This window comes from Pristis pectinata, chromosome 19 (assembly GCF_009764475.1).
Source record: "Pristis pectinata isolate sPriPec2 chromosome 19, sPriPec2.1.pri, whole genome shotgun sequence".
NCBI lineage: Eukaryota > Metazoa > Chordata > Chondrichthyes > Rhinopristiformes > Pristidae > Pristis > Pristis pectinata.
In genome coordinates, this window is record NC_067423.1 from 30810668 (window position 1) to 30834306 (window position 23639).

General features: G+C 40.4%; 1 protein-coding gene across 1 annotated transcript in view; it reads left to right on the forward strand.

Moving 5' to 3' along the window:
* Positions 1-23639, forward strand: part of LOC127580611 (mucin-2-like) — a 95218-nt gene that overhangs the window by 53284 nt on the left and 18295 nt on the right. Inside the window, exons 34-41 of the mRNA XM_052034232.1 lie at positions 2449-2508; positions 4076-4414; positions 9094-9153; positions 11046-11105; positions 12153-12206; positions 19259-19315; positions 20229-20674; positions 23226-23397. Coding sequence (XP_051890192.1) covers positions 2449-2508; positions 4076-4414; positions 9094-9153; positions 11046-11105; positions 12153-12206; positions 19259-19315; positions 20229-20674; positions 23226-23397 — 1248 coding nt within the window. The remainder of the gene's footprint in view (positions 1-2448; positions 2509-4075; positions 4415-9093; positions 9154-11045; positions 11106-12152; positions 12207-19258; positions 19316-20228; positions 20675-23225; positions 23398-23639) is intronic.

A 23639-nucleotide genomic window follows, 5' to 3' on the forward strand; every position in this document is an offset into this window, starting at 1 on the left:
TGAATGGAAGCGAATGCAAGTTGGGAATTGAACAGAAGTGCAGCAAGTTTTAAAATGCCCACTAACTCTGATAGACAAGTTTACCATATGCTCCTCCAATACACAAAACTCTGAGTGAGCAGCATGTCCACATGGAATGGCAGACTATATTAGGAAACTGTGTGATATGAGGCTTGCAGTACTGATTTAAGATTATGATAACTTCAGGTGTTGATCCTGATTGAGAGTGTTGGTGGATGAATGCCAGGGATGTGGTGAAATGAGCAATGGCTGAAGCTGGCAGTGCATTTTGTACAATACTGCTCAATTCTAACTCTCTGTCTCTGCTGATACATTCATCAGTGCTTCAGCTAAGCTTGGCTATTCCACCACACACTTGTACCCTCCGCAGTCTTGAGATTATCCAAACTTCTGCTGCTTGTTTTCTAAATCATATGTTTTGTTTTAAGGTACTGTGCATTACCCACTGAATGCAGTGTCTGTGATTTGGACATTGCAATGTATCATGGATAGAGAGGAAGTCTTGCATCTTAGCAAAAGTACTGCAGAATTGGGCAGTCAAGATGGACAAGAGGTCGTGACTATGAGTGAGATAGATTCCTATGGAGGTCCAGAAGGTAGCATTGGAGGAGCCTCAGTTCCTGTACTTATTCAACCAGTGTGAAATTCTCACAGCCTACATAGATGAGTTAATACCACAGGGAGAATGAGAAAATTGAACCCAGCACCATGGTATAGGGAGCTCTTCAAATTGTGGGAGGGAAAAAGAATGCAGTAGTTACATGGAACGGTATACTTGGAGGGGATGGGGTTAGAGTCCTGAAAGCTGTAGAGCCTGCCTGGTATCAGGGTTAAGAATGTCACCTCGAGGTTGGAGAGGAACTTTAAATAGATGAAGAGAAACCTAGTTGTGCTCCATGTGGGAACCAACAACATAGGTCAACGGTATAAGTTCCACTGAAGGAGATGAGCAGAATGAGGTCAAAATTAAATAGTAGAACCACAAATGTAGTAACCTCTGGAATAAATCGACATGGGATCAATGAGATCAGAAACTTGAATCCGTTGATCAAAGATTACTGTGAATGAAATGGATTTCAATTTATTGCAAATTGCCATCATTGTTATGGAGAGAGGGAACTGTTCCATGAGGACAGATTTCACTTGAGAAGGGCTGGGACCAATATCATAACAAATTGAACAAGCTGATCTGTAAATGTGGCTTTAAACTAAACAGTTGGGGAGAGAATGCTGGTCTGGGATAGTTCCAAAATTGAAGAGAATGTACATTGCAATTGTGCATGGTTGTAAAAGATGTAACAATACCAAGAGTCTCTTGGGAAGAGAGAGAGTGTGCAGATATAAGGGTATAAACTCAGAGGGTAGTGAATCTTTGAAAATCTCTGCCTAGTAAGGCTGTTCAGTCATTGAGTATATTTAAAACAGAGGTCAATAGATTTTTGGTTATGAATGCAATCATGGGATATGCAATTAGTGCGGGAAAGAGTCGCAGAAGTAAAAGATTAGAATAATCTTATTGAAAGATGGAACAGGCATGAGGGGCCAAATGGCCTGCTTCTACATCTGGTCCTTTTGTTCTTGCATCAGCACAATATTGATTTCACTCCCTAATCTCAACTTTTCTTTCTTCATTGTTTGCTCTCAGAGTACATGCTTCTCATGGTGGCATTTTGTAACTTCTGGGGCAACATATAAAAAAACTTCTTTGCCATCATTGCATTTAGTGGGTTGAGATGCAAGTGAATTTGACATTTTGTGATATTCACAAACTTCCACACCCATATTTTCAATATATGTGCCTGACATCTCAAGCTCAAAGTGAGATATGTGTCATTGTTGAATGGCTGGCAGATGTGAGCCTCTCAGTAGTGATTAGTGCATGAGGGTATGGTAGGCATTTGAATGTTTGGTATGAGTCTTGTTCTGTCACTTTTCACTGATTTACAGGACAACTTCAGTTAATGAACTCCAGCCATAATTCACCTTCCCCTTAAGAGGAACATTTGAGTTTTGAGCTGTGCAGTCTAGCCTTATCTGGAAAGAGGTTCACTCAGCTTTGGATCCAGCTGATCCATTAGCCAATGATCCATGCAGTTTGCACAGAACTGATGCTGAAATGAGAATAATTAGCAGGCAGCCTGCATTATACCAAACCTACACCGGCTGATTGTTTCCCTCCCCTTTTTTGTTCATTTTGGAATGGCTGTTGGGGGGCATGAATGTCTTTAAACTCAACACAGGCACACAGAAACTTGGTGTGCAGTGTTCTTGGCTGACTTTTCCTGATCTATAGAAATGACATCAATGACAGAGGTACTGACTTCAACTCATCAACCTGTTGTCACTCACTCGTTGTATAGCCACAAATTTTGCCAACATGAGAGCTCTCATTTTCTAAGTAACTGAGTCATCTTTTCTGTTTTATAGAAGTAATATCAACAACAGTGGTAGTGCCAACAACCATATCAAGTGCCAGCTTCTCCACTAGTAAGTGACAGAGGCTTATACTTTGCACCAAGTTTGTCTGCACAAGGATTCAATTTTTAAACTGTGTTTATGATTGGCTGTGTCATTCAGAAAGCAGCAAAGTACAACCTTTATTTATCTGTCTCAGATAATACTTCCTAATTGTTTACTTTAACATGATTCTAGCACTAAACTTTATGTTGAAAATTGTGGCAACTTTCAGGGCATTATTTGCTTGCGATAGTTTTCACGGAAGGTGGGTGTTAATTGAGAGTTGAGAATAATCAAATAATCTGTAAACAGATTATTTAACAATGTACGTGAATTTCCACAAACATAATCATGACTTGTGACCTGAGAAATTAAAGCTCCAAGTGGGAACAGGAATTCCATTATTTTTTCAGTTATCAAAAATACTTGCCATTGAATGCTAAAACAGTGCACCTCAAGTGGTGTGTTAGTTGGTTCTTGTCATTGGTGCATCATCGACAGTGTCAGGAGTGGGCCCACTGCTGTGATCTTTGACTGAAGACATGTTCTAAATTTCAGGAATTATGGAGTAGGTTTTGTTCACTCTCATAACTGAAAATCAGGTGCTGATATGGAGTTGGGTCTTAGTGGTTGTGAATGTGTGGTGAGAGCAAACTGGGGATGTAAGCTTGACTAGGGACTAGTGTCAGGAGCCTAGTGTAAGGAATATTTGGGGGCTGGAAGTGTTTGGAGACTGAGGTCCCCATTAGTTCTTGGTGGATTGCAATTCAAGGGCCTGGGCTGCTAAGTCCAACTGAAGTTATTAGATCAGGTAGATGTTAGACACAGTTGTGGGGAGGGAGGCAGAAGGATGAAAGGCAAATAGTTTAGTGGGATCACATTCCAGTGTTACTCTATGAAGACACAACGGTCCTGAGAATTCCCAACAATGGGTACTCCCTGACCAATTGGTCTGCCCCTTCCAATACTCCAAATGGGTTTTGAACTAGAATGATGTGATTTGATTTTTGATTGACATGGAGATCACAAATGCAACGCTAGGAAGAGCCTAGTCGAATTTCTACACGAGCAAGAAATGATCCAGAAACAGTTGTCACAATGTTTCAGTTGCCAAGTGCTGAAATAAACTCTGCTTCTTAATCATGCTTCTCGTCTCAAATCCTGTAAGGTAATAAACATGACTGCCTGCATTGTCTTATCACTTCCAGCAGAGGTCCAGAGCGTGTTTCAATGCCCACTGGAAAATTGAGACAGGCAGCTTCCAGAGTATATTCTAGTTTAGGATTTTATCTCCCCACAGTCTAATGTGCTACCACACTCCCTGTGCCTTGCATTATCGACAGAGGAAAATCTACACTGATATTTCAAATGAGGTGTGGAATGCTAACATAGAGAAAAAACCTGATTCTTAATCCGTTATAGTGTCCGATATCATTGCTGACTACATGTTCTTTCCAAAATTGTGCAATTAGGATTAGTATTTCACTCATGTATGGAAATGACATCAAATTTAGAAATATTATTTTGCTTTTTTTGTACTTCTTGTTAATTAACAATTGAAGGAAGTTTAATTAAACCTTGGTTTCTTATTTTCCAGAGGAGAGGTGTAATGGTGTCTGGTCTTCTTGGTTTAATGACCACACACCTTCTCTGGACAGTCCAGGTGATGCTGAATTACTGGACCCCAGGCGTGATGATCTGTGTCCTTCCTCTTCCTTTACAATTACTGAAATTCAGTGCCAAGTTTTTGATTATCCTGAGCATCCACGAAATGAATTAACAGAGAACGTGACCTGTGACAAAAACATAGGACTGATCTGCAGAGTCACCCAAAGGAAATCGAAGGAGGTCAAGTTATGTTCTGACTATCAAATTAGAGTTTGCTGTGAGCTTCAAACAACAACTCTCAACACATCATCAACAACAACGATTTCTGGTAAATATGGCAGTCTCCTTGCACATGACTATCTTTTAGTGCAGAAGAATCTTCACAGTTACACATTTATCCTGACTTTTCACATGGCCTTGCCACTCACCTGGTCTCAATCAACGTGACGTCTGTCACTGATGACTTCCTTCTGTTCCCCTCAACCCACATTCTCTTCCTCCTTCCTTCTGTCTCCATTCCCAGAAAAAAAATCTTACTCCTTTATTAAAATTTCAATAATTTAGCTCTCCATTTACTACAACAATCGTGCAGTTACCAGTCTACCAAGTACACGGCATACCTTACGTTGGCATTTTGTTTCAGTGAAGACCCTTGCTGCTTACAGCTGCTTCATTATGTCCATCATGGTCATAATTGTTTGCTCATATTAACTTCTGAAAAAGTCCTTATGGACCTTGTTGTCATTGATTGGGGATCCTGAAATGGATGCTGTGGAGTAGCCAGTTTGGAAGAAGTAGAGCAAAGGGAGAGCGAGGTGAGTATTAGTACAGCACAGGAATAGGCCGTTCGGCTCACCATGTCCGTGCTGACCAAATTGCCAATCTACACTAATCAGATCTGCCTGCACAATGTCCATATCCCTCTATTCCCTGCCCGTTCATGTGTCTGTCTAAATAATTCTAAAACATTGCTATCATATCTGCTTCTACCACTTCCCCTGGAAGTGCTTTCCTAGTACCTATCATCCTCAGTGCAGAAAAAATTGCTTCATAAATTTCCTTTAAACTTTCCCCCTTTCACCTTAAAGCTATGCCCCCTATTATTTGACATTTCCTTCCTGGGAAAAAGACCCTGATTATCTATGCCTCTCATAATTTTATATACTTCTTTCAGGTCACCCTTCAGCCTCCCATGCTCCAGTGAAAACAATCCTAATTTGTCCAACCTCTCCTTATAGCTAATACTCTCCAATCCTGGCAACCTCCTGGTGAACCTCTTCTGTACCTTCTCCAAAGCCTCCACACCCTTCCTGTAATGTGGCAACCAAAACTGGACACAATACTCCAAACATGGTGCAGCCAAAGTTTTACATAGCTGCAACGTGACTTCCCGATTTTTATACTCAACAACCCAACTGATGAAGGCAAGCATGCTATAGGCTTTCTTTACCACCCTATTTACTTGTGTTGCCACTTTCAGGGAGCTATGGATTTGCACTCCAAGATCCCTCTGTACATCAGTGCCCATAAGGGTTCTGCCATTTACTGTATACTTACCTCTTGCATTTGACCTCCCAAAGTGAACACCTCACACTTGTCCGAATTAAACTCCATCTGCCAGTTCTCTGCCTAAATTTTCAACTGATCTATATCCTGTTGTATCCTTCAACAACCTTCCTCGTTATCCGCAACTTCACCAATTTTTGTGTCTCCTGCCATCTTGCTAATCAGACCACTTGCAAATCACAACTGGTCACAGACCTTCAGTCAGAATAACACCCCTCCACTGCTAACCTCTGATGAAGCCAATTTTAAATCCAACCTACCAACTCACTGTGGATCCCATGTGACTCAATCTCCGGAACACCCTACTATGAGGGAACTTGTCAAATATTTACTAAAGTTCATGTGGACAACGTCCATTCTTCCCTTATCTATCATTTTTGTTACCTCCTCAAAAACTCAATCTAGTTTGTGAAATGTGACCTCCCTTGCACAAACATTGCTGACTATCCCTAATAAGTCCATGCCTTTCCAAATGCGAGTAACTCCTGCCCTTAAGAATCTTCTCCAATAAATTCCTTATAACTGATCGAACAGTTACTGGCCTATAATTTCCTGGATTATCCAGATTGCCCTTCTTAAACAAAGGAACAATAATGGCTCTTCTCCAGTCTTCTGGAACCTCACCTGTGGCTAAAAAGGATACAAAGGTCTCTGCCAAGGCCCCAGCTATATCCTGTTCTGCCTTCCTCAGTATCCCGGGATAGATCCATCGGGCCCTGGAGATGTATCAATGTTTCTCAAGAGACCCAATAGCTCCTCCTTCTTAATATTAACATCCCCTAAAATGTCCATATATCCCTCCCAGATTTCACCATCATCCATGTCCTTGTCCTTAGTGAATTCCAATGCAAAATACTCATTTAGTATCTCACTCATTTCCTCTGGCTCCAGGCATAAACTTCCTCCCTTGTCCTTGAGTGGACCTAGCCTTTCCCTAGCGACCCTCTTATTTTTAACATATGTATAAAATGCCTTGGAATTTTCCTTAATCCTATTTGCCAAGGACATTTCATGGCCACTTTTTGGCTCTCCTGATTTATTAAGTTCTTTCCTGCTTCCTTTATACTCCTCAAGGGCTTTATCCCATTTTCAGTTTCGGTCCAGACTGCTGAAGTGGGATAAAGATCCAGACTCCTGAACCTTACATAAACTTCCTTCTACTTTTTTACTGAACTCACTTCCCAAATTCGCAAATCTTGCCATCCCTTTCTTTCATCTTCACAGGAACATGCTGGTCCTGAATCCCAATCAGCTGGTCTCTAAGAGACTCCCTTATGTCAGATGTGGATTTACCCAATAACATGTGTTCCCAATCTACTCTCCCCAGCTCCTGCCTAATATTGTTGTAATCAGCCTTTCCCCAATTTAGTACATTGCCTCGAGGTCTTGTCTTATCCTTATCCATAGCTATTTTAAAACTTGTGGAGTTGTGATCACTGTCCTTAAAATGCTCTCCCACTGAAATTAAATTACCTGGCCAGGCTCATTTCCCAATGTACAATCTAGTATTGCCCCTTCCCTGGATACTGCTTATGTACAAGATATTTCAAGAAGCCCTCCTGAATGCACCTAACAAATTCTGCTCCATCTAAGCCATTGGTTCTAAGGGAGTCCCAGTAAATACTGGGGGAAATTAAAACCTTGGACTACAATAACCTGTTGTTTTTATAGATCTCCATGATCTGATTTCATTTCTGTTCCTTCATTTCTGTTCCTTCACCTCCTGCTGGTTTTTGGGAGGCCTGTAATATAACCCTATTATAGTGATTGCACCTTCCTTACTCCTGAGCTCTACCCACATAACCTCACTGAATTAACCCTCCAGGATGTCTCCTCTAAGTGCAACTGTCATATTCTCCCTGATCAATAGTGTACCCCCCCACCCCCACTTAACATTCCTTTATATCACATCTGAAACATCTAAACCCTGGAACACTGAGCTATCATTCTTGCCTTTCAGTCAATAATTTTCTGTACTGGCAACATCGTAGTACCACGTACTAATGCATGTTCTAAGTTCATCTGCCTTGCCTGTAAATATACCTTGCATTGAAATAAATATACATCAGACCCATGGTGTTCATTAACCTGGCCCTGCCTGTTTTTCCCTATTAGACATACTTGATCTAACTCCTACCTTCACTTCAATCTTTTCACTTGCTGACCTATTACTCTGTTTCCCATCCCCTGCCATGCCAGTTTAAACCCTCCTAAGTAGCACTAGCAAACCTTCCTGCAAGGATATTGATGCCACTTCAGTCGAGGTACAACCCCTCCATCTACAGTTCCCACCTGCCCTGGAAGAGGGCACAATGATCCACGTATCTGAAGCCCACCCTCCTTCACCAGCTCTTTTGCCACACATTCAACAGTACTTAGCCATGTATTCACCTGTAGCAGAACTGTGGACAGGATGGGCTGCAGGAGGCATGAAGGAAGGCAGCAGAGAAACTAAAGGAAGACCCAATTTCAGGATTAGGTTGAGGAAATTTAGCCCAAGTGGGGTAGTGACAGGAAGGAAAATGATGTCTCTGCTTCTACACCCATTCCCATATTTTGCCTCTGACGTTGCCCTCTATTTCTCCTTTAAAATGTCATTTAATTGCCAGATCGATGATTCAACTTTCAGCAGAAAATTTCATCCAATTAATTAGTGAGAAGAACAAAGGCATTGTCTTCAGCCCCCATTAAAATCAAGGTTCATTGGGTCACCATTGGGTCATGTACAACTCCAAGATGAGCTTTGGCCCACTTATCTGCACCATCACTTCAGATGGTTATTTCCACGTTTGTGTATCTCCCGATTCCAAATCCATGCATGTTTATTTCATTTGCTCTCAGCTATCCTAATGCCATTTGATTGACCACCGTTCTTCAATCCTCTGCCATCTTGGGATCACCTAAAATTGCTCCACTTGTGTCGTGAATCACACTAGATTCCCGTCACCATCACCCTTCTTTGCTGATCTTCACTGGCTTTCAGTTAAGAAAGCTGGGTCTGTAGAGTTTACATAAATAATACAACATTAATTCAATTATCCACAATAAACTAATGTATAACCGCGTTCCTGATCACAAGTGACTGGATATTCTGTTGGGAGAGGTGGAGCGAAGCAGTGTTGGCTGATCCACTGACAGAGTCAGCACTGGATACAGCAAGCAGGACAGAGAGAGATTGATACGATTCACAGTGCTGGCCAGGGAGCTCAGTGAGAGAGTTGAGGGGAACTTAGAGTGGCAGCTTGTAAAGAAATTGTTAACTGCCTGCGCAATACTGGAGCATTTGGGGACTGAAATAAATGCCAGCACTGCTGGTAATCCCCCACATCCTGTAAGTTAGTTCATTTATTTGTAAATTAATTTGATTCAATAATTTGTACAGAATCGAACAGCCATATCTGCATTATAACCATCTGAGTCACTTCTTTTCCTGCTGTATAGAAACAACATCACCAACAGAGATACTGACTGCAACGACATCAACCAGCAGCTACACAACTGGTGAGTAACAGGGATGCATATTTTGTACCATGTATGTCTCCACATGAGCATTATTTCCTTTCTTCCTATGCTAAGTCATTGAGTAGGTAAAACCTTGCAGCTTTTTGTCCCATCTCAAACAATTCTTTCACGTTATTTGCATTAAAAAATTTTCCTCCATTGCGCTCTCTGCTATACCATCCTCAATTTCAAGTTAAGTGATAGCAGGATTTTACCTTGCAAGGGTCAGTCTCCACCCAAGTGTTGGTTTATAAATTTATGCACTCTGTCATGAGCAGGTAACAAAATATGGCTGTCATGGTTCTACCCCAAAATTTTCTTTGTAATTAATTGCTTTGTAAATGCTTTTACTCTGGACATTATGTTGTAAATCCATGCGGCAGTTTGTTTGCAATATGCATAACTTCAACACCCACATTCCTGACACGAGAAGCTCCAAGCAAGCAGTGCCATCATTGTGTGGGTGCAGCCTGTCAGATGTGAGGCTTGCAACATTGCTAAATATGTGAAGGGGAAGTGAAGCATGTTGATGTTGGGTATAAATCCTGATTGACAGAGTTTGTTGGAGCATTTTAAATTGAGCAATGGCTAGTGTGGCATGGAGTAACTCGTAGAGCTGCTGCCTCACAGCTTCAGCATTCTGGATTCAATCCAGACCTACAACGCTGCCTATGTGGAGTTTGCATGTTCTCTCAGTGACCACATGGATTTCCTCTGGGTGCTGCGTTTCCTCCTACATCCCAAAGACGTATGGATTGGAACATTAGTTGGCCACTGTAAATTGTGTGTAAATGAGTGGTAGAATCAGTAGGGGGGCAAGTTGATGGGAATGTGGGGTGAATGTAAATGAATTATGGTAGGATTATTGCAGAAGTGGGTACTTGATGGTTGGTGTGGACTCTGTGTGCTGGAAGGCCAGTTTCTGTGCTGTATGTCTCTATGAAACTAATGCTGCTTGCATTGACAAGGTAGGACATTGTGATTTGAAGATGCATTCACTTATCTTGACCGCTTTGTGAGGCCATTGATCTTCTGACAACTGTATCCATGCTTTAACACAGTGATCAGTGCCCAGTGACTGTATGGAGTGTGAACTTTGATGAGCCAAAGTTAATTATATAGCTTTATATTTAAAGAACTAAATAAATTAAAATGAAAACATCAACTTAATTGCTCTGTCAACAGAAATAGGAGGGTGGACTATAAGTGAGACTATGAGTGACATCGGAGAGAGCATTGGAGGAGCCTCAGTCCTTGCAATTGTCCACTCCAACATTGTGCAATTCTTACAACTTGGGTGGACAAGAGCAAGCAGACAGCTTCCCCATTGATTCAAACAAGGGAATGGTGGCTAAGGGCTATGATGTTAACATTTCTTTGGTTTTACATTTGAACAATTTCAAGTTTTTTTAAATTAGATTTTGACTATTCCCAAGTTTTGCCAATTTCCTCAGTCATAATGTATGACTGAGTTGGCAGTTCAAGTTACCACAGCTGCTCTGTGAGTAGGACTGCTACTGGACCCCTCACGAGGTGCTAACTGTGCTGCAGAAGGCTCTGTGGCTGTGCAGGGCCTGGGTGCTGAAGGTTGGATGGATTCTTTCAGCAAATTAATGCTGGGGAGCTACACCAGGTAACAGTAATCTAATATTGTCGCTCAATAGCAAGAATTCTGAACCAATGGAACTTCAGTATTAGCACTGACAAATATATTCAACAGCTCCACCATTTCTTCACTGAAGTAATTCATGCAGAGTCAGGTTGTGGTTCAGAGATCTCATTTTTACAATTCTCTATTCAGCTTCAAACAGTGGTGTCTACAAAACTGAAGGAGACAAATATCACCTTCAGGGATCAGAAGGGGTTGAAATCTTTTTTTTCTTGCTCTATAGAAACAACAGCAACAACAGAGATATTGGCCAAAACCACATCAATCACCAACTACGTACCTGGTAAGTGATGGTGAACTTATATCATGTAAAGCCTGTTTCTACTCTTGCAAACCTGTATTGGTCATTGAGTAGGTAATACAATAGGCCTTTCGTTCTTCTATTTAAACATTTCTGCTTTGTTGTTTGCTTTTAGAATTTTTCTTGCTGATTCAACCATTAGCAGGGCAGGGTCCAAATCAGGAATATCCATTTTCATGTTTCCGATTTGTGAAGCTCCAAATCAAAATGGTACATTGTAGTATCTATTCCTTGTAAAGAACGCACATTTAGTTTTAAAAAATATTTGTCCTTCAGTATTAACAATGTAAAACTATATCAGGGAATCAGTTGAACAATTTTCCTCTGTCATCTTTGTTATCTCATCCCATCAACTATTTTCATCGCACCAAATGCAAGTATAGCAATTGCAGTTCTTGTTTTAAGGAGTTAGCTGGCTTCAGAACAGTAGATTCCTTCATAGAGCATTATTTTTTCATCCCACCTTCCTAAGGGCTAACACATGAGAAAAGGTTGAGCAGGTTGGATCTATATTCATTGGATATAGAAGACTGAGAGGCTACCTTCCTGAAGCAAGTAAAATTCTGAGGGGCATTGATAGGATGAATCCTTGTGGGGTATCTGGAAGTAAGGCCATAGTTTCAGAATGAAGGGTTGACCATTTCAGATGCATGGAGGAGGAATTTCCTCTCTGAGAGGGCTGTGAATCTTTGGAGTTCTCCCTCAGAATGCTTTGAAGGTGGAATCATTGAATATATTCAAGATGAAGATTGACTGGGTACCAAATGAGCATGGGGAGAGAATGGGAAAGTCAGGTTGAGGCCAAGATTGGATCCCCAAGATCTTATTGAATGGAGGAGCAAATGCAAGAGGCTACCTGGCCTATTTCTGCTTCTGTTTCTGATGTTTTTACTACAGGTAGCTACATTTCCTGGGATGTCACATTCAACCAGCGGTAATAATACAATTGATTGGCCAAATAACCAATGAGCGGTAAAACAGTGCAGGGCAATCAATGCAATTAGTTGAAATGATTTTCTTTCTCCATAGAAACAACAACAGAGATACCAACTGAAACAACATCAACCACCAGCAACACACTTGGTACGTGACAACCATTTGTATCTTGCACTGTCTGCTTGCACATGTGCATTATTTCTTAACATTACGGTGGTTTTTAATTGAGTACAGAAAAAAAATGCCTTTTCAGATTTCATCATCTTGGTTTTCTTTTCAGCATTGAGGTGTAATTGTATTAGTTGACTATGAGAAGGTATCTCTCAAAACTAAATGAAAGTGTCATCAAGTTAAAACCACATTCTGGTCCTTAACTACTATGGTGACCATATAATCAAGAAATGACTGGCAGACAGGTCAGTGTGGGCAGCAATTCATTTCTATTCACAATGAATAGAAACAGGAGCATGACGTGCGTGAATTTGGAGGTGAAATTTCGGAGTCACTAAATAATTGCATTTGTTCTGTACTAAAATAAATTTATAGAGATGGCGGTTGTTGTGCTTAGAATACTAATTGGTCTAAGTTTGATAGCTGCCAAAAATTGATGCAAGAAATGCAATGCACTACAAGGCTGCACGACAATTTCCTGCTGCTGGGACACTTCAAGGGATATCAAATTCATTCAGCAATAATGACACAATTCATTGGCCCAGTAGACAATATCAACACCATAAAGATTTAGTCTACAAGGCTTAAAACAGCAATGAATGCAGTTGGTTTAAATGATTTCCTTGCTCAACAAAGATATGAACTGCATCTGCATCAATCACCAACGAAACACCTGGTAAGTGACGGTGATTTACATCCTGCGCCACACCAAACCAAACCTGCCTGCACAAGTGCATAATTTCGTATCATTATGTGGTTTGTAATTGTGTGCAGAAAAAGTGCCTTTCAAGATTCCAAATCATCTACTTTTTGTCATTGTTTCATTTAACAGTTTTTTAATCACAGGTCATTACGTTGTTACTTATGGACCAGCTGTTGAAACATTGTGTTTCTGACAGAGCATTTAGGAAAACTGATAGCAATCAGGAAACTGGATACCCATTGACAGATTATCCTGCCGTGTGCATTAACTTCCATACCACAATTCCATGTGCTTGCATCTGGCAAGTAAACTTCCAAGAGTGAAGTGTATATTATAATCTAATTTAAATTACACTCTTTTAGTTATTGAAATATTAGTTATTAAGTCTTATCACACTAAAACCTTATCAAGGAATAAGAAGAATCTGTGCAGCCAAACCATCACACTGCATGATGTACTATCTGCACCTTAACCCCATAGGGCCATTGCCCAGTCCAAATGTAAATATAGGACTGGCCACCTTTTGTTTTGATATCTGCTGGATAATACAGTGAAAAACCTTATGACATTACTTATAAATGCAGAATTCCATCTGAATTATACCCCCCCAACACACACACACTCTCTCTCTCTCTCTCTCTCTCTCTTTCTCTCTCTCTCTCAGCAGCTGAAAATCATTGTTAAAAACCATCTGAAAGTCCGATCACACCACATTCACTGTTCTCCCCCATTCACTCTACTAGTTACATCCTCAAAAAGAACTCCAGGAAATTTATCAAGCATTAATTAGCCCTTTCATAAATCCATGTTAACTTCGCTTTGTCACTGTTTTCAAATGCTCTGCTATTATTTCTATAATAATGCACTTTTGCATTTTTCCCTCTGCTGATATCAGGCCAACTGGTCTACTCTGTTTTCTCTCCTTCCTTTTCAAATAGCATACTTGACATTAGTTACCTTCCAATCAACAGGAACTGATCTAAAGAATGTTGGAAAAAGACCACTGATGCATCCACGGTTTCTTGGGCCGCTTTCTCAAGTACCCTGGGATGCAGACTGTTGAACCCTGGGGCTTCATTGATGTTCAATTCCATTAATTTCCCTAATATTATTTCCCTTCTAATACTGATTTTCTTCATTTCCTCCCTCTCACTAGAAGTTAGATTCCCTAACATTCTGGGAGGTTATTGCACTCTCCTTTGTGATGAGAGTATTTGTTCATTTGGTTCACCATTTATTTTTTATAACTTCCCCTGTTTCTGACTTTGAGGGGTCTCCATTTGTCTTCACTCGTCTTTTTTGCATACTAATGCAATAAAACGTCACTTTGGTTTAATATTCTTTAACTATAGTCATGACATAGCATAATTAGAATTTATCTCATGATTGTATAGAATACCTGGTTTCCTTTTACCATCCTCTGGGCTATCATAGAGTTCCTACAGTGCAAATCAATATGTTTTTCATGCACATTTCAAAAAAGTGGCTGATGAATATATCAAATGGTTTGTTGTTTAATTCTATTCCCAGTGATTAGAAACAGCAGTAGACACATGCCTGAATAGGGAATACTGGCTGAAATATGTGATTGCCTGGATCTCCCACCAACATTGTATGCTCATGAGAGATCTGTGCTGGATGGCCCTGGTTATTTTGACCCTTAACTGACATAAATCCCAGGATTGTTTCTTGGGTATTTTCAAAACCACTTTACCCAGATGGCAATGAGTAATATGGGCTCAGATCATTAACACAGAGAAGACAGAAGGCACCGTTAGGATCTGTGGAATTGTGTGGAATGAAGTTATTGCAGGATCTCACCAATAATGTGACCACATTCCTGATTTTAAATGCAGTAAATTCACAAAAGCACACTGCATATAAAGTTGCCCAGTAGGGTTCCAACATAATGATCATTGACACAAATCAGGAACAAATTGTGAAATAAATCAATGAAGTTCATGTATTCTTACTAATTGAGTAAAAGCCCTAGGAAATAATGGACTTGTGGAAATTGACTCAGCACAAAGCTGGGGCTTGATGTGGTTGTCATCAGTACCTGTATTGCTGGTATTGTTTCTAGCAAGGTCAAAAAGCATGTCAACAACAAAACTGTGAAACCATTTGCTGGACAATCCAGGCCTGTCAATCATCATGACTCAGAGATTATTCTGTCTTTCATAATGGTGCTTTCCCTATTCACAAATTTAATTTATCTCGGAGTTTTCTGGCTCATTGAAAACAGCTTAGGTTAAACTGAAATATCACCAGCAGATGGTACACCTCCCCTTGTGATACATCCTCCTTACAAGAACAGGTGCATTAGAAGGTGGGGAACTTTTAGATCCAGTGCCTTTTCACCTGGCTGAACTGATGATTGAAATTTATAATGTCCTGGGTGGCCTCAACAACAATACATGACTATGACTTAGACAAAAAGATCAGTTCAGTACAATCAACACCATCCATCACATGACCGTGATCTTATTCTTTGAGCTGGCCATGTCATGTCTATTGTGCCTCACTCAACAGCTTTGACATAATCACTGAGTTCTCAGACTGTGATAACAGAGCAATGTTCAGGTCTGTGACTGTTGGGATTGTCCGTAAGTGTCTTGATATTTCAGGTCCTGAATTTTGTTTTGAGGAGTGTAAGGTATTTGTGGATGACATGTTCAGAATCAGAAATTTGTCGTTTTGCAGCAGCAGTACAGAAAGACATAAAAATTACTATAAGTTACAAAAGTAAATAAATAGTGCAAAAAGAGGAGTAACGAGATAGTGTTCATGGACCATTCGGAAGTCTGATGGCGGAGGGGAAGAAGATGTTCCTGAATCATTGAGTGTGGGTCTTCAGGCTCCTTTACCTCCTTTCTAATGATAGTAATGAGAAAAGGGCATGTCCTGGATGGTGAGGGTCCTTAATGATGGATGCCACCTTCTTGAGGTACCACCTCTTGAAGATGTCCTAGATGGCAGGAGGGGTTGTGCCCATGATGGAGCTGGCTGAGTCTACAACCATCTGCAGCCTCTTTCGATCCTGTGCATTGGAGCCTCCATACGAGGCAGTGATGCACCCAGTCAGAATGTTCTGCACTGTACATCAGTAGAAATTTGCAAGAATGTTTGGTGACATACCAAATCTCCTCAAACTCCTAATGAAGTACAGCTGCTGGCATGCCTTCTTCATGATTGCCTCACTGTGTTGGGCCCAAGATAGATCCTCTGAGATGTTGACGCCCAGGAACTTGAAGCTGCTCACCCTTTCCACCACTGACCCCTCAATGAGGACTGGTGTGTGTTCTCCCAATTTCCCCTTTCTGAAGTCCACAATCAATTCTTTGGTCTTGATGATGTTAAGTGCAAGGTTGTTGTTGCCACACCACTCAACCATCTATCTATCTCGCTCCTGTATACCTCCTTGTCACCATCTGAGATTCTACTAACAGCAGTGCTGTCATCAGCAAATTTATAGATGGCGTTTGAGCTGTGGTTAGCTGCACAGTCATGAGTGTAGAGAGAGTCGAGCAGCGCGCTAAGCACACATCCTTGAGGTGTGCCTGAGTTGTTTGTCAGTGAGGAGGAGATGTTATTACTGATCCACACTGATTGTGGTCTCCCGATAAGGAAGTTGAGGATCCAGTTGCAGAAGGAGGTTTTAACTTGGTTTAGCTGTGGCACACTGGCCGCTATATAAACTTGACAGAGTGAAGTCTTGGTCAATGCTAGAAGACTCAAGTAGACAGGACACCAGGCTCTGCTACATGGATGCTAACTCATACACACATCCACATATGTATAGTCACCTCTCAGTGCATGCATACATGTGAGCTTTGGCACAGATGCACTTCCCTTGCCAACTGCCCCCTCCTCATCCATCCCTCCTGTAATGACTCTTATCTTCAGTCCTTTACCCTGAATATCCTCTCCTCTGTCTGCCCCCACCCCACGCTCTAACCTCCTTTCATTCGCTGCAGCCTTAACATCCACCCCACCACACTCTTTCTCTAGCACTTGGACTCACCCTTCCTTCCCTGCCCAGGGCATCCATCCCCATCTCTTTCCTTTGAGCCTCTAATTTTCCCCTCTGCAACTTCTCTCCATCCCCTCAAATTCACATCATGTCCTCTCTTGCTCTCCAGTCCTAAGTAAAATCTGAAGGGAGTACTTTGTTCACATTGGGTTGGAATTTGGAGTATTTTTCTAAGTGTCTCGGTGGAGGCACAAGTTGCTGAACTGGAGTGAAGACAAATCCTGTCCCCATTGACCTGTAAGGAAAGCACCAGACTGAGTAAACCTCCCACAACACACTGAATCAGAATCAGGTTTATTATTACAGTCTTATATGATGTGAAATTTGTTGTTTTTCAGCAGCAGTACAGTGCAAAGACAAAGAATTACTAAAAATTACAAAATAAATAAATAGTCCAAAAAAAGGAATAATGAGGTAGTGTTCATGGGTCATTCACTGGGAACTTTACCTTGCCAGCCAACCTTTCACCAACTCCCGCCCTTTATAGACTGACTTCCCTGAGATCAGAAAATCTACCCTTACATCATGACACTGTCCCTAAAATGTTCATTTTTAAATTGTTGGACAAATGGCTTAAATGATCTAGATTTTGTGGTGAGGATATCAATAAATAACATTGTGAAGTAGGACAGCAACCTCTGCAATTCACCTGTGCAGTTAAACATGGAATAATGAAGCTACTGGTCCAATTTGCCCAGCTCCTCCAAATGTTTCTCTAGCCCACTATTTTGCTGATAAATGTGTGGGATGTCAAGTCAAAACAAGTCAAGTTTATTTTCATATGTGCAAGTATGATGAGGTACAGGTACCATGAAAAACTTGCTTGCAGCAGCATCACAGACATGTAGATTCAGACAACACATGGAACATAAATTATACAAGACAGAAAAGAAAAAGACTGTGCAAGACAAGACATCAGTGCAAAAAAAAACAAGTCCATGATCATGCAAGAGATGGTCTGTTGTGTTCCATGGCTACAGTATGATGTTGCTGTACTTATCCAATAATTACCCATTAAACAAAGCAAAAGAAATTAGATTTATACATTCAGGAGGAAATCACTTTGTAATGGCACATGGACTCCTGACCTCACAATCTACCTTGTTATGACCCTGCTTCTTACTGTCTACCTGCACTGCACTTTGTCTGTAGCTGTTACACTTTATTCTGCATTCTGTTAGTTTTACCTTGTGCTATGTCAATGCACTGTGCAATGAATTGATCTGTATGAATGGTATGCAAGACAAGTTTTTCATTGTACCTCGGTACATGTGGCAATAATAAACCAATTCCAATTATTCCCTCTCCTTCCCTTCCCATCCTCTCCCTTCCCCTCCCACCCCTTCCCTGTAATTGTAACACTTTATTCTGCATTCTGTTATTGCTTTTCCCTTGTACTACTTCGATGTACTAATGTGATGAAATTATCTGTATGGATGGCAGGTAAAACAGATTTTTTCACTGTAACTCAGCACATGTGACAATAATAAACTGATTTACCTGAATTTCTCTTTGACACTGAGAATTGAACTTAACGAGTAAAGACTGTTATTCCTTTAGAATGTCTAGAATGACAGAAGAGACTGTCATTCCTTCAGAAAAGGAAAAAAAAATCCTTTTTTCTGCCTCTTTTAACTGTTTATTAATTTTTTTTGCTGTTTTACTTCCTTTACACAATTCTGCAATTAATTATATTTAAATTAATTTGCTGGTTTAGCACTGCACATCACATTGAGGACTTTTCACTTTGATTGACTGGAGTCATGCTGTTTCTTTGCCTGCTCACACACACCACGGATCTCTAGCAGAGGATACTCTACTGGAGTGGAAACTTGGGGAAACCAAGTTACTACACAAGAGCCCAGGGAAATCTGTAAGGTTCAGAATCAGCTATCCTTTTGACCTGAGGTTTGAAATTGGGCAGCTGGTGATGGGACTTTTCCAATATCAAGCAAAGAGGTGATCAATCCATTTTAGTTTTGGTCTTTGATTTTAATGTGGTGAGCAAGCAACCAGCATAAAATGTTAATTCAAAGACAGGCAGCTGGGGAGGTTGCATTTGACTGGAATGCAGTAATACCTTAAAGGAGAAGGGCAGAACTAAACTTAGAACCCACAGAAGAAGAGGAACGAATGTGTATGGCTCAAAGTCCACAAGCATATGTAAAAACAACCTGCTTATTTGGTCAACTCAAGATGTATCCATGAAGTTATCATTTGAAGCTCCATTGAAATATTTGCCTTTACTTTCTTATGTCCACAGCTAATTGATTATTTTATGTTTTTTTTCAGGAAGATACACAACAGTGATAACAACTGGGAAGCAAGCAATTAGCACCACCACGAATGGTAACAACCAATATTTCATGTATGAGTAAGGTCTTTTTCTGTAATTTCAGTATTTGGCCAATTTCACTCAGTCAACTCCACTGAGGTTGTAATGATGCCTGAGAAAGCTGATGCCGAGTCTTTCTTCCAGCTTGTAACTAATTACTAAGTGGCAATGTTCCTTTGATTGCCATTGACCTTTCAGTTTTCTAATTGATTCCTGCCCATTCCCCCACCAATACCACTTTGCCAAGACTAAAGTTTCAGAAAATGCTGCAAGTAATTTATGTGAATGAGCTGATCACAGATGCGTTATGTTCAAGCAGATCAGTCCTCTCTGAAGGAAGGTCAAATTCTGTGGTTCTTACTACTTCCAGGCAAATAAACCAAAACATGTCAATGAGGCCGAGCACTTAAAATAGCCTGGGCCTTCAGTGTGTAGCAGCAGGTGAGTTTTCAAACTCACCACAACACTCAGTTACTTAAAACCTGCCAGTGTTCAAAGGATAGCTTCAGATTCTTTGCACCTTGCTTTGTCACATTCAACTTGGGAACGTTTATGTCACAGTGAATAACACACCATTCCAATCCAGCAACATCCCATTTTTGCAGTCTTGGGAGAAGACAAACTTCAAAACCAATATGAAATTTCTGCTGCATCCATCTATCACTCTTTTGACATAGTTGAGTATAACTTGCAATTTACTGATCTTTCAGTAGTGTGCAATTTTGTTCTGAGAATTTAGGCACTTTAAGAATTGTGAAGAGATTGCCTTGTATTCATATATCATCCACAGCCAGAGAGAAATGAGCCATCTCTGTCTGGATTAGATTCAGAACAGGTTCTGAAGAGCAAAAGACCAAGATAAACTAACATTCACCTGAGTTTATATATCTATGACAAAGTTAATAGGCTCATTTTTTTATTTCACAGAACTGCTTTGCAATGGAGAATGGTCACGCTGGTTTAACAGAAATACACCATCTATTCAGAACAAAGGCGATTCTGAACTATTGGAAGAATTACCACAAAGGCTGTGTCCTTTCTTCCCCTATAAAATAAGTAACATCGATTGTGAAGCTGTCAAGTTCCCACAGCAGCCAATAAGTGAAACAAAGGACATTGTTACTTGTGATATAAAGAAAGGACTGATATGCAATTATACTGAGCAGAGTCCCAAGAATCACTTCATGTGCTTGGACTATAGAATTAGAGTGTGCTGTGAGCCAACACAAAGTACATCCACAACTGCTGCATCCACAGTAATACCCCCAGTCTCTGAGTCCAAAATAGTTCCCACCATCAATGAGCCCAAAATCAGTCATGTCACAGTAGTACCTCCAGAATCATGTTGGTGCACTTCAGACCCACCAAGGAAGGTAAGGAAGTTTGACTTGATTCTTAGAACATTAACAATCTATTCGTGTCATTGAGCATAATTAAGCAAACTTAGTCATGTTGATCATCACCAGTGAAAATGACATATTTTAGTTGGAAAGTTTACCAATCATTGCTCAATTTCCTCATTTAAAATAGTTACATTAAATTACTCTTAGCATTTTGAAGAGACCCTACAGAAACTGAATATTATTACACTCACTCAGTGTTAACATGATGTAGGTACTTTGATAGATTTTAGAGTAATCTTCAGCTAAATCCTAAGTCATGCAAAGCAATCCATTTGCCAGGGCTATCATCAGAGAAATGTAACTAGTTCTATAAAGTAGAACATTAACTGTGTTCAACCATTGAGATGCAATTTTAATTCCAGAAACAGATGAATTGTTCTACCTTAAAATAAATCCAGTCACATTTCAAATGAAGTGAATTTATACTCTTAATATTTTCTGAAGGTTAAGTGATGGGAGGAGTGTACAGGAAGTAGAATGTGCACCTGGTAATCAGAGTTCTTCACCAAGCGAAGAACTTGTTATAATGGATCTGATCTTTTGCTGACTGACGAGCCACACAAGCTCACAGGTCGCCTGTCCAGTAAACCCACTCTTGCCTTCCAGTGGTAAGCCAGCACAGATTTGCTCACCATTCCCATGCAGTGCAGCACAGCTCAGGTCAACACAGCTCTGAGCCTTTCACAGCACATCTGGCATAAGATGGTAGACCCTGGACAATCCTAACCTACAAGTGTTTTGATGGCACAAGTGCTTTGATGGTTAAGTCATTCTCCTGGAATGACTCACTTCTCTGTTTGTGAGTTCCTCTGATATTCACAGAATTCTTTAATTAAAACAAATAAATACTTTTTAATTCAACTCAATTAACTTTTTCTAAAATTGATTTTATCATCTTGTTCCTACCCTTGCTGCTGTACCTTCCCATTCAAGTGAATGGACTCACTGGACTTTCACCAGGTCTAATCTGGAAAAAGTCCAGCAGATAGATTTCCCAGTGTAAATGCTGGGAAATCTGGGAAATGCTGGGAAATCTATGGAAGTACACGCTGCTCTGCTGGAGTCCAATGGAATACCATGCTGGTGCATGGACAGGAAATCCCTGCAGCTCTGTGGAAATTCAAAACTTCTGAATTCATGCAGAACTGCAGCTTTTCTGCATACGATTCCAGGCACAGTGTGTTGAATTCCTGCAATGCTGCCTCCATAAAGCTCCATCAGTGTAAAATGATGTTTTTATGCAGTATTAAGTAAAAATTAAACTGAAACTTGGCTGTAGTACTGAGAGTGCATGGCTCATCTTGCTAAATTTAATCCTGGACCTCTGTCAATGTGGTTGTGTGGATTCCTCACCCTTAATATTAGAAACCAATGTACAACATTGGGATGAGCATTGTTGCTGAAGCAGATCCCGGCCAGTGTCCCATGATGGAAGCTGACCTGAGTAGCACTGAAGATAGGCATAGAATGCTAGAGAGTAGGCTCTGAGGTTTTTGGACACTGCACTCGGTAGAAGAGTTGGAAAAGAGGAAATATGTCTTATTTCTGAGGGTAGACAGTGTGCCCCATATGAGGCACACACTCAGCAGACAGTAGGAACAGATAGCATAGTCACTATTAGGAATCAAGCCCCGGGATCTCAATACTATTTTGTGAGAAGTTCAGTGGCTTCAAATGCATCATCAAAGTATCAATGAATGCATCATTGTATATCATATTCCACCTTTTGACATTGCCTATCATAAGCATGCTGCACAATTGTCCACAGATTGGTGTGCCACCAGATTTGTTGTCCTTTATGTTCTCATAGTAATTAAAATGTAACCTGTGCAGTGCCCCTAAATGTTAGGCATTGACTGGCTGTCTATAGTTACACAACAGCTGAGCATTGAGGACACTTGATTCCATTTAGATATTAAGAAGATGACAGGATATGGGGCTAGTGCAGGAAAGTGACACAAAGGTAAAAGATCGATCATATGCTTACTGAATAGCCTTCTCTGGCTTCTATTTCTTATGTTCATCACAGAGCGGAGTTAAAATGAATTGTGTGCTAAAGGATATGGTGCATTCGGTGGTACTCTGTGCCATGGGGAAATTGCAATGCATGCAAAAACATGTTTCTCCACCTGCTATTGTCTGAGAAGAATAAAATTTACTAAGCTCTCTTTAAATTAAGAGCCTTAGTGATACCCATGTTACCATTCCACCTCTTTTACCACACTAAAGCCGCTATATAACTGTTACCGTGTTACATTTTTGAATTGTTTTTCTCATGTCATCTTAGTTCAGCAACACATTGCTCCTGTAAAGCTGCACTTATGACTGAAAGAGGGAAATAATCTATAATTTAAATGCAGCTGTCAGTTCTGCATTCCCAAGTATTTTCTAGCTTGCAGATTCAGGAAATTCATTCCTGCATTAATTGTTTTCAAACTGCCCGCATTGCGTAACAGTTGCCTTATCTTTATATTTTTGCCTAAATCAGTTTTACTTACTGTATTTATAATATTCTTTCTAGTGCTTGGAGTCATGGAAGGAAAACTGCACAACAATTACTTGTATAAAAGGAGATGTGTTTAAAATAGATCCCATTGTCTGTCCAGAGTTGGTTAAACCGATATGTCATAATGATATTGAGCCTGTGAAAGTTCACACTGAAAACGGATGTTGTGAGCAATGGGAATGTGACTGTAAGTATCACTGATCTGTTCAAACTGCTGCCAAATTGAAACTACTTTAAATGATGCAGAGAGCTCTTGGCTTTGGTTGGGACATAAAACATTGTCCAACATAAATCCATTGTTAATGGATTGGTCACCTACGCTGCCCCATTTCCCTTTTATTGGAATTTGCAATGTGCTGGTTATTTAAACATCAGATGATCCCATCCTGCCTGCTTTACGCCCCCACCAAGAGGTGGAAGATCCATCCT